Consider the following 12,199-nt stretch of genomic DNA (forward strand, 5'->3'; position numbering starts at 1 on the left):
GATTGGAAAAAAAAAAATGAAGTTCAGAGCGTAAGTGCCAAATTGCTTCAGTGCTGAGAAACAAGGCACTTTGGTGTATTCAAATATAGCATAAATGAAACGCCAATATCGTGTTATTGACAAACGTGGATAAGCTAAAAAAGACTGCATAAAAGCATATGAAAAATATCGATCAATACTAATTGCACCGGTAGCGGATGGAATAAAAACGACGTTATGTGTTATCAGGGAACAGTTCCATAGCTAATTGTGTCCGGGATGCTAAACCTTCAGCGTTGCTCCTCTCACATCTCTGAAAGATCTCTTCACCGTTGAGAGCGTTGCAGTTTCTGCACGAAAAACAAACAATAACGTAGCACGCTAATAACAGCAAATCTGTTTTTCAAAGTTACACATAACTTGCAAGTGAAAGCGTTAATTTGTGGGATAGCAGGCGTAATAACCTGTGTATGTATCTCCTGGTAAGCATGGGTTCGACCGCTCTGAAGATGTGCATTTGAGAGTATTTTATCATCATATCGTAGATATCAAGAGAGTCGACATGCTCTGCGATCTGGAGGCACAAAACTTAGGGTGAAACAGTCAGATATACTCCAATAATTATCTATAACATCTACTGCGCTTGTCTGTACGTAAGAAGCGTAAGAAGTAATTTAAAAATGCTTCACCGTGAAATTTGTGCAGGGTCAAATGTTTACCGTTCCTGTTGTTTTCTGGGTAGCCACGGATGCCGATAGCTTGGTCCGTGCTGCCATGTAATCTGCATTATAGACGCACACTTCGTCGAATGAATAAATGTCGAAGTGACCGTTGTTTGGCTTAATCTCGATCTGTTCTGGCGCTGGAACGTCCTACAAACACGTTCCAGTGACGATTAAGCAAACAATAGACGTTTTGGTACATACATGGCAATTGTTTTAAATGTAGACGTTTCGTTTTTAAGGATGTCACACATCCTGCAATAGGCTTCTAGTTATGTAACCAAATCCTTAACGTTTTCTAAATAGTTATCAATAGACAAACGTAAAACACATTTCTATTTTGAAGTATCAAGTAAGACTGCTGGGGAATAATAATTTGTCCCACCTTGTATATGATTTCTGGATTGTAACTTGAAAATGGAATTGGGAAGAAGGTTTGCCATCCTAAATTAAAAAAGAAGTTTTAAAAATGGTGACATCCCATAAAAATGGTGGCTGAACTCTGTTAACCCAGTCACATGAAAAGCACGATAGGATGGAATTCTAGTATTAACAAAATAATTAATCCTAATGCGCCATCCTGTATCTTGCATTTTTTATTTTACTATAAAAACTAAGTTTGTAAAATAAATACTAATCGAACTATCCGAACCAGCATCCACTTTTATGCTAAGGCTGAAGTGGTAAAGGTGTTTTCAATAACACTAAAATGAAAAAGGCATTGAAATAAAATGCTTTGTCTGATACTTTGCTCACTTACCGGGAATGGTGTTCATTCTACATCGGTTGAGAAAATTCAAATTTATATTTGCTGCAACACTTGTCAAAAAGAATAGCGCTTCATTTGGGTATTTCTTGGCGACAATGTCCATGATTTTCAACTGAACAGAATAATAAAATCAATTAAATGTGATGTCAAGATAGAAACAGTCCCCATTGCCAGAACCTCTGATAGCTGTCGTAATCACACTTTTCCTTTTCAATATAACAAACGATATCGATCTGCAAAGCGCAAGTTTCTACATTAGATGTTATTCCACAGCAAAAATGTGACTGATGAACCCATTAAATTAAGTTAAATGAAATGATGTATTGGTCAGTTTCGCCAAAAACTTTCAAAAAAAATTTTTGATTTTTTGTTTAAAATGGTATTTCGTGTGCAGTTGGGTGAGTGTATCAACAAAGTACAGAACCTGTAGTCCTAAAATTTTGTATGTAGAACAGGTATGTAGTTATTACACATTTGCATACATATGAAGCCTATTTTGCATGCAAATATAGCAAATGGCTAATTACGGTTTTATACTATTTCCCATTACTTGTAATCCAACAGCCAATATGCAAATGCAGAATTTTGTGCACCTTGCCTACATTAATCATTCAAGATGGCAGAGTACAGTGTTAGTCTGCCTTGCTGTAACCAATACATAACCCTGTTTGCAGCATAGAACATATGGAATAGAAATACAAAGATATGTTAATTTGTTACAAATTACCTGTGAAGGAACTTCAGTTTTTATGCTGACCCAAGGTATAAGTTTTGGCGAACTGCTACTAGCCTTCTTGTACAAGCCCTGTGTTACAAACATGATAATATCAGAAAACAATGGCAATTGTGATAAGCAAATCATATTTACCAATGGATAACTATTACCAGTGTCTTAAAAAGTGAAGTGTACAACTCACATTAGATGAAACATGAGCAAAGAAATCATTCGACTTAGTGCTGTACCTCGTACTCCTGAAGAAGCTGTTTCTGCTTGGCGAAAATGTCATTTTCGTGTATTCGTTGGGCGTCGTCAGGGTTGTAAATAAACACAATATTTAAACCTACGTTTTCATCATTGTTTAGGCAAACCTGAAGAAAATACAACAAAAATATATCAGCAATCACAGACGAAATCTGAAAAAAGTTTGATCTATAAATACGTAAACTCTTTTCATGAGCAATAATATTTTAAAAATATGGCAAACTATTGTACCAGGTTGAATTGCTATAATTTATACTTTGATATAAGAAAGTGCATAAAACCTTTGCATATCGATCCATGAACGACACAAACTGTGCTCTGTCTTGACTAGTTAATGGCAATATTATATTAACTTTGGCGGTTTCAGTCACATACGGCATCGGAATTATTTCCACCTTCAAAAAATGTGGTCATATCTTAGCAGAGAAATCTTTTATTCAAATGATAAACTCACACGCCTGTTTTTACCTGGCTCAATGGGCGGAGCATGTTTACTCTGTGACTAACTTCAACCTGTTCAGTGGCACCTTTTACCATGACGTTAAGCAAAAGATCGAGCATGTATTCCATCCCTCGTTGGGGGTCAAAGCGTCGATAGCCGTTAACCAATTTTTTCTTTTCGATTATCAATCCCTGGAGAAATAATTGACACGAATTGCTTTCAAGCAATAAGTTATCAGGTCAAATTAAGATGATCTATTGTAAACCGACCATTGACAAGATGCAATCTTAATAAAATTTGCAACTTTGACGACTCTTTAAAACCTTTATTCCTAATTGATCATATCCCAGTAATAACAACTTATTAAACAAGTTTGCCCAAGTAACAAAATATAAATACCTTATCATTGTATTTTTCATTTAGACGATCTAAGGCAATTTGTAAAATATTTTGTATGTCAACTTTATCGACGCCAGACAGTTCACACTTAGGAACCTCCCCTAAAACACACAGAGGTAAAAAGGTGAATGCCCAGTACTTAAACATCTCACATTGGTCATAGTAACTACAATGCCTATACTGAAAAGAAAGCAAAGATATTTACAACACCTTAATATTTTGTTTGTAGAGAAAAAGTATACCAACATACTTAAGCCTCCATGTACATCAGTAGTTAAGGAAAATCATAAATCTTATAATTTATGCTATCACTATTCAACCTAAACTAGCATACAACAACAATTGCCGACAACTGGGTATAATGTAGATCAGTGCTCTTCAACCTTTTTGTCAACGCGGAACCCCTCTTGTACTTTCGCGTTTGTCACGGAACCCCACCAACAAAAGCTTAGAAATTACGAATTGCTTGGTCAGAAAATAAAATATTTCGTTATTACACTATTACACTTCAACGTTCTTGTTAACAGCAAGTGACGCAACAATTATATTAATGTTTTATTCGGTTGTTGACTGCACTCAACTTCTTGTTTAACAAACTGGCCTACTTGGAGTATGAATGCGGTGCAGTGATCTAAAAAAAATCGGAATGACGCATCAAAATGCTGAAGCAAGAAATCAATCAATTAAATAAAAAAAATAAATAAAAAAAAAAAAAATGCTGAAGCAAGAAATCAATTTCCCTAAATAAACGAGGAACCCTCACGGAACCCTTAAAACTCACGGAACCCCACTACATCAGGGGCGGGCAACTTCTTCGGTCGGCGGGCCTGACATGAGAAAATGAAATACTTAGCGGGCCGGATTCCTGAATAGATTAGAACGCAGCTTTGTCTTATTAATGTTCATGGTCAAAAATGTTTGCTCACAAATGTATGTAGACCCAAACAGAACAAGTAGATTTATGGCCATCTTTCTCAGGTTGGCAAACTTGGACTTATTCAATGACGCAATACAGGGATTGCGGCAGAATGTGGCCGCAGGCCACATTATCATGTAAGACCGGAAACTGTCTGCGGGCCGCTCAAAACCCCGTCGCGGGCCGGATCCGGCCCACGGGCTGTATGTTGCCCACCCCTGCACTACATGTTGCGCGGAACCCTAGGGTTCCGCGGAACCCATGATGAAGAGCACTGATGTAGATAATAGCAATAGGTAACACATACTTACAATAGGTTTATAATGTGAGCATTTTCTACTAATGTAGTCATACATTTATATGTGTACGTATATATACATTTTATAATTTAAAATAAATGATTTAAATGAATAATCTCAAGTTACCCAATTAACCCTGCAACACTTTTACAAATAAAGAAAAAACATATAACAGTATATGAAAGTAAACCAGAAGTTATTTAGTGTTTATTTTGATTGAATATATATACCAGGGCAGGTAAGAGTGTAGTCTTCTGTGAAATAATCCCACACGATAATATCCCAACGATTGGTTGGTTTAAAAGGAGGATTAATCCCTATTGGCCAAGATAACTCCTGTTCTCCTTCTGGTAATTTAGGAGCCAATTGGCGAATTTCATCCTATGAAATACAGAGGAATTTGAATCAACCAATAGTGGACCCTGTTGTAGTAAACCGTTGTTAAATGAAAGCAAAATTAAACCTGTAGTTCCACAATCTCGTTGTATGCTTTGTCAATTTCGATTTGAGAAAAGCGCTTGTGAAGTGTGTACATCATCTGTGGGGTTTCAACACCAGTCACGGTGACTGAGTCTTTGAAATTTGCGGCTGATTCTGTTTCTGGGTCAAAATTACCAGCACTTTCAAGATCAAATGTTTGAAAGAAAATGCCCTGTAGTTAAAAAAAATCTTTATCATATCACTTTATATATATATGTAAATACTTTATAGTCAATGCTTAAAGTTTTAGTACAGCTATTTTTCTAGTACTTCGGTGTAACAAATAACACCACAACAGGAAACGTTTTAAAATGATAAATGAAACAGAACAAATATGGGTTAAACAAATATATCACATATTAGTTTATCACTATACATCCACATGTCAAAACTTCTTAAGTTTTGCTGAGATTTAACTTGGTGACATCAACGAAGACAAAATACATATATATATATGTGTCGAATTCAAAAAAATTTATTCAAAAACCTGGGGGAAATTACTGTAATATATAGTCTTATGTATATAATTTACATAGCATTTAAATGAAAATGAAAAGTATTAAATATAAATTATTCATACAGGTATCTTTAACCTATATATATATGTACATTGTACAGTATAAATAGATGTTGTATAGGCTATATTTATATATATATGGTCAAAGCATAATGACACAGAGACATTTCTACAACAAAAGATTTGAGCAATACCTCTTCCTGTTCAACACATTCCACTGCACCCCTGGTAATACGCATTATGCATCTGCCAAGCCATTTATCAGGCGGAAGGTCTTTCATGTCCGTGTCGTCCAAGCAAACTTTGATGTTTCCCATTAAATCCAGTAGTAACAAGCGTGATATAATAAATCCACTGTTCACCTACCATGCAGGATGACAGGTTATTAACTCATAATCGTAGCTAGAGAAATATACACAAAAAACCTCAAACTTTTCAAATAAATTTCCTTTCCAGATGAAAAGCAGCCCTTTGCATCATGCAAGCTACTAGCAAAACAGCTTAATTCACGATGTACTACTTACACTGCAGTATGTAACGGTGCCCATTCGATCTTGATATGATAGAGGTTTGCCCATATACAGGCGCCTGTTTATGCTCATGTGGTCGACAAGATAATTGACCCTGTCGCCTTCCGAGTATGTCCCATCTGGTACCACATAATACCAATCGTATTCATCTCTATAAAGACAAGAGCACGTTCTTAAAATATCAAATCATCAGCCATAGTTTCATACAGTACAGGTAAGCTTAAGCTTGAGTTTCCTTGGTTTAAGGTTCTTTACATATTATATTATGCCAAGAGAGTAAGAGACTCTTTAGTGAAAGCACTTACTTGAACTTTGAATAAAGGTAGTTGATAGTTTCATATAAAATCTGGGTTGGGTTTGAACTGGGGTGTAGAATAAGTGTCATGTATTGCGCATCGAGAGAATTTTCATCTAAATTCTGCCCAAGGCCATGAAAAAACAACACTTTCTGCATGTGGTGGGTGAAAGTTTTGTTAACTGCAAGACCTGCGAAATTACAACCAAATAAAGAAAGTTTGGTGAAAGAGAAACAATATGAATCTTGTTCTATGCATTTCTGCTGAACACAAGAAAATATTAATGAGCATTGTAACGTTGCAAAACCTAATTAGGACCACAGCTTAGGATAATTAAATCAAAACAAAAAGATGTTAAATAATTTGTTATAATTTCAAACTAAAAAAGTAGTCTACGCATCTTTTCAAATCATGACTTTACCTAAAGTTTTGAAGCTATCAGCAGTTGTCAAAACAGCACAGATTAATTTTTCTCTTATTCCTAATTCTGTGCTGATATATCGCGTTCTGACGATTTTCTTTTTGCTTGCTTCAGGGTCAAAATCTATCTTTGGCTTCAACTCTGGATCAGTGATGATATGTGGTTCGAAATCTTCCAAAGTGTCATAGACAGGTGGAACATATTCTCTATCTTTTCTCTACAAATCGATAATCAGTTTATTCGAGCCATTTGTGAAAATCTCATTGAAGCAGTAACAAACAACACAACTCCGTTTTACACTTCTCTTTTGTAAACACAAGAACAGCATTATGTGCATTGAAACATTAGTCAGGCTTACATATCTTATTGCTTCTTCATCGGACATTGGTTGGAAATGAGCATTTTCCTCTGGAACAAACTTGATGTCCTAAAAAAACTCTTTTGTAACATAACATAGAGAACAGTAGCCTGTTTCCAAAACTAAACACTTCGAAGGCAAAAGTTTACAAGCCTCATACCTGTTATACTCAAATGTCCATGAAAAGTACTACACATGCACATTTTAATAAAAAAGGATACAAATCAACAAACCTTTGATCGATGTAAGGAATTTAACTTTCTGTCTCCGTGATCTTTGGAAACATGAATACAATTTTCGTGACTGATCGGAATCCTTACAATGCTCATACTAAAACCGAGTGAAAGACCGATAATTACAGGTAAAAATGGCTTCAGATAACTTATAACTTTGCATCTTCTCATGATTGCTTTTCTCGATTTACTGTTCCGTATAGCAACGTCTTTTAAAGAAAAGCCGTGATATTGTTCAATAAGTTCTCTAAGTGAGCACAAACGTTCAACGTGAAAACATACAGATTTAATTTGCAGTCTTCTCTTTCTGCAGGTCACATCATTTAGTCATATCTACTAGTTAAAACAGCAAAACCTATTCCAATTCTACTCCTGTATAACTTTTTGGTATGTAAACACTATCAGTATTAGATTCCTAAAATTTGAAAATTAAATTATGCAGTTAAAATTTCAGCTATTGATGTCAGTATATAGTTTAAGCTGCTACTATTTCAACTAAAACGTCATGCATTCGAAGCTATTTTTCTTACTTTCTTGTCAACCTAACTTAAATATTGTAACATACACATAGAAACATAGGCCTCGTACCAACTTCCAAAGACTATGGTGACCATGAACATACAACTTTGCTGAATTAAAAATTACAATTTAACATTCCACCATCCGCAGCAAAAACTAATTATAGGAAATTAGCCTTCTAATGTAAATCTAAAGGGGTCTAGTATACAAGTGCACAACCATTGGACGCCTTCGCATACTAAGCCTAGACAGCAGCTACTCAAATTGTGACGTCATCTCTCACCTGGTTGTGCACTTGCATACTTGTCCTTCTTAAACTACGGGCTGCTTGACCTACTTTTGGTGAAATAGGCCTAGCCTAGTCACATTCAATTGAAAAACAGACCACGATTTCACTAGCTTAGCTGCCTAATGCCAATAGCGACCACTGATTATAGTGATTTCCATTCATCAGCAATCACAACTGGTAGGCCTACAATATTCTTTTCTGATTTAGACAGCAAGCAACGCATTCGCTTTCAGAGTCAGTCACTGCGTGCTCAATCAAGAATGACGCGTAAGATCTAATATGAATGGGAAACACAATATCGACTTGCAGCAGATTGTCATAACGATTGGGCTGTTTGCCATCCGCTAGTTCTAGTTACTAGGCTAGTAGAACCTACCAAAAAGTAATGTGACTGAATTGATGAAAAACATCCTGTAAGACGAATTAAGCGTACAACCCAAAAAGGGCACGTTTGTTAGACGTAAACACACTAACATTTTCTAATACATTAATTGTTCTTGAAAATAAATGATATATTAGGGATAAGCACAACATGGTAACCAAGACAAGTTATAGCCTATATAGCAGGGGTGGCCAGACCTGCTTCATGCTCGAGCCGCATATAACATATTCCAGTTTTAAAAGAGCCACAACACAAACACAATGAAAAACACGAATTTATTCACTCACAAAGAAGTGTAGCTATTGATTAACATTAGTGCTGCGTGGTGATACTATGAGTCTCCAACTGGGCTTCACCAACTCTTTTTGCAATTATTATTACAACCGTAACCAAGACTTAAAACTAGGTCAACCCTGACGTACAGCTTCAATCTGACAGTTTACTTAACTACAGTGTACAAGTTAGCACACTTCTGTACAATAATGTACTTTTTGGAGTGTAATTTGATTATTGCTAACAATGAGTCCATTGTTAATACGTGTGATAGAACGCATTGTTTCATAATCTGATCAAACAACTCGTCTAGACCGGGAAAATTGCATGTCTAATTCAACAATGCTAATTCATTAAAGAGCCGCAGTTTGGCCACCCCTGCTATATAGGCTACAGCAGATCCCACAAGTATGCCAACTATACGGGGAACAGTAGTGGAGTGGTCGTGTTAGTGGCTCGATCGCTTTAGTCTTAGTGGATTTCGCACTTGAAATTTAACGTCACAATTGTACACATGACCTTGTTGCTTATATGGTACAGCCCAGACTACTTTAGAGTATAAAACGTGTTTTTGTAATCCTGTTGTATTTTAAGCATGTGGAATATGTCTTTAATTGTAATACTAGGCGTTGTTGCGCCACACATACAATAAAATGCGCTTTATCGAAGTATTTTGCCCATGATTGCCAAACAGAGATACAGTAGCGAAAATGAGATTCCACCAAACTATGATACAAAATAAGTAAGCTACCACGATTTAAGTATTGCTTAATTTTTTATCACTGCACCCGTGTTCAGTTTGATTTTCTGTAACGCAGAGGTCGTTTGGCATTTCCATGATAAGTTTTCCCTCAGTTGAATTCCAAGAAAGTTTACTGTGGTAACGCGTTCAATGCATTGTTTATTCACTGTTAAAGGTATTGAGCTAGAATGTTTAGTTTTATTTGAGAAATCATGAATTTTCCGGCTTAACATTAAGAGTTAACTTGTTGGTGACGAGCCAATCAGTTATTCTGGCCAATTCCACGTTTAGGCTACTTTCTTAGTTAACTTATCTCTGCAATTCCGCTGAACAAAAATAGAAGAGTCGTCTGTAAACATGATAGCTTTCGCACTTTCTTAAGCACCTTGCAAAATCATTTATGTGGGTAATGGCGATGGGCAATAACTTTCGAAATGGCTTCATTTCTTTTACACGTCTTAAAACCATTTCGAAACTGATGAAGGATATTGAACTGTCACTGTAGATACATTTGCATTATGTGTAGGCCTATGCCATGCATCGCACATAGGAAAGCATTGCCTTAAATACAGTCTCAGATGCTTACAGCGTAGCTGCAATTAACTAGTTATGATTTAAAAATTGCGAGTTAAAAACTTTGCGAAATTTTCTGTAATAATGGATTAATGGTCGTGTTTGGCAGGGTTCAATCAGTTGTTTTGAGCCAACTTTATTGCGGCTGTGGTCTACATAACTAGGGTGGTCGCGTTGGCGAAACAAAATATTATATATTGCAATAGAGGATATTCCGTGCCGTGTTGAATAGATCGTGATAACGGGGTGGTCGCATTATCTTGGTGTTACAGTAATTAACCGAGGTTCCCCACCATACAGGCTACCATTGTAGATTGCAGGTATGCAAAAGTAAACGTGGTGATGAGCACGAACCGATGTAGCAAAGCTACAAGCTTCAAACATTTACTGCACTGTCCGTTCTTTACAAAATTGGTGTCAAACCATACACAAGGCTTGAATACCAGTTACAATCAATTTCTCTGATACTATTTCCAGCTTGAAATAGGAGCTGGAATGACGATTTAAACCTTTTGTTTCTCGTACGCTTCTGGTGTTTGCAGAATTGTTATATCACAATGATGACACATCAATAAAAGCAATGGAAGATCAGGTAATGCGAAAAAGGCTTAGTAATTATTCTGGATGTATAAAAATAGCGAAAGCTATTTAAGTGTACAGTACACTCCATGGTGTCTATACGTTTGACCTAACCTAGGGAATGAGGCCCGCCGTAATTTATAACCTATATTTAATTTTTGAATCAAGAATTAATTTCTTTACCCGCGTTGTGGTAGGTTTTGTTTTGTTGCAAAATAAACCAATGGTTTTGGATAGTTTAACACAGTTTTTGATTGTATTGCAGAATCATCAAAACACAGACTATTTAAGTTATTTTTGTTAGAAAAAATAGAAGAAAATTTCTTTGCTAAGTAGGCTATCAGTTGTGATATGCTTTGGTCCACAATTTTCGTGGTCGTTCTGCTGAGGACGGCTGTGAGTGGGCAAGGTAAGTTTTGCATAGCACATGTTAGGCTGTTATATGCCAACTGCTATTGTTTTCTGGTGTGGAAATTTTTAATTAGGGCTTGTTTACAAACTTTTCATATAGAAGCACACTTTCAACGGTTGTCCATTTCTTGAGTCCTTTTTTGGAAGTTGTTTACAGGCTTTACTGGAAGTTATAGGCCTACTGCAAGCGTTTTCTTGTTTAAATATTGTGTCATTTCAATAATCTTTCAATAGCATGGCAAAACTATCACTGGTAGAGTAAAGACGCAAAACGTCGTTTGTTATTTCTGGTCCACGTCATAAAGTCCATGTCAAAGTTTAGGTCAGGGACGACCAACCTTTCATTATAGCCCTTTATATATACCTTTCATTATAGCATTGTCACTTGAAAATTTTCAATCGGCCGCAGAACCTATTGAATTTCAAGAAAAATGGGTACATTAAGAAACAATTAAAAACCATTAAGACCATCAATCCTATTGCTCCCATACTATACTACTACTGCGCCCCTTAAATCTGACTGGTACATTTTAATTAGGCTAAAAATCTAAGTTCAAAATACTACTTTTGCAGTGAAAATGACTAGCGGGCTGCAGGTTGGACATCCCTTTTAGGTTGATTCTGGAATTTTACCAAGTTTGTTTGATTAAAACTGTTAAAATCGAAGACTAAAAATCCTTTCATTTCCAGGTCAGGTCAGTCAGGTAACCACACAAAAATACTGTGTAATTATGCCCAACCAATCTGTAATAACAACACGTAGGAAATCAATTAATGTAGGCCTATTAAATTATGTATGTAATTATACTAACTACCGCAATGCATGGCGACTGATTCGTTAAGATCGTTTTATTCAATTTAGCTACGGTATTAAACTGAGAGAGCGTGCAACGAATGAAATTTGTTTATCTGTAACAAAAAATGGGATTATTCAGCATAAATATTCTTTAGGAAGTTTTAGTTAGATGAGAAATGGCAGTCCATGCAAAAACTTGACTTTAGTTATTTAGGGTTTAATAAAAGTTAGATTTAGATTAGGCTTAGGTTACTACGTTATAAAATTTAAGTTAGGTTAACAAAACACTGTG

The 12,199-nt window shown here is 35.9% G+C and overlaps 2 protein-coding genes across 3 annotated transcripts in view; one reads left to right on the top strand and one right to left on the bottom strand.

The window, feature by feature from the left end:
- Nucleotides 1-17: 17 nt before the first annotated feature.
- LOC143470487 (chondroitin sulfate glucuronyltransferase-like) lies at nt 18-7,767 on the bottom strand. Its single transcript, XM_076968654.1, has 18 exons — nt 7,344-7,767; nt 7,111-7,179; nt 6,753-6,969; nt 6,341-6,521; nt 6,030-6,186; nt 5,700-5,867; nt 4,972-5,160; nt 4,739-4,889; nt 3,294-3,394; nt 2,921-3,085; nt 2,734-2,847; nt 2,434-2,559; nt 2,198-2,275; nt 1,462-1,582; nt 1,087-1,145; nt 699-851; nt 444-553; nt 18-329 (listed from the first exon to the last, which is right to left on the bottom strand). The coding sequence occupies exons 1-18, from the start codon at nt 7,512-7,514 to the stop codon at nt 215-217; spliced, it is 2,445 nt and encodes an 814-aa protein (XP_076824769.1). The 5' UTR covers nt 7,515-7,767; the 3' UTR covers nt 18-214.
- Nucleotides 7,768-10,969: 3,202 nt separating this feature from the next.
- LOC143470327 (fibrocystin-L-like) overlaps nt 10,970-12,199 on the top strand; it is a 42,893-nt gene continuing 41,663 nt past the window's right edge. For both annotated transcript variants that reach the window (XM_076968383.1, XM_076968384.1), the window contains exon 1: nt 10,970-11,109. In XM_076968383.1, coding sequence (XP_076824498.1) covers nt 11,052-11,109 — 58 coding nt within the window. In that variant the 5' untranslated portion in view covers nt 10,970-11,051. The remainder of the gene's footprint in view (nt 11,110-12,199) is intronic.

This window comes from Clavelina lepadiformis, chromosome 9 (genome assembly GCF_947623445.1).
Source record: "Clavelina lepadiformis chromosome 9, kaClaLepa1.1, whole genome shotgun sequence".
NCBI lineage: Eukaryota > Metazoa > Chordata > Ascidiacea > Aplousobranchia > Clavelinidae > Clavelina > Clavelina lepadiformis.

Coding starts and splice junctions, on each gene's coding strand:
- LOC143470487 (XM_076968654.1), bottom strand. CDS start 7,514: ATGAGAAGATGCAAAGTTATAAGTTATCTGAAGCCATTTTTACCTGTA. Junction 5,868..6,029: donor GCACCGTTACATACTGCAGT/GTAAGTAGTACA, acceptor CCTGCATGGTAG/GTGAACAGTGGATTTATTAT. Junction 2,848..2,920: donor TGCTCCGCCCATTGAGCCAG/GTAAAAACAGGC, acceptor CATTTTTTGAAG/GTGGAAATAATTCCGATGCC.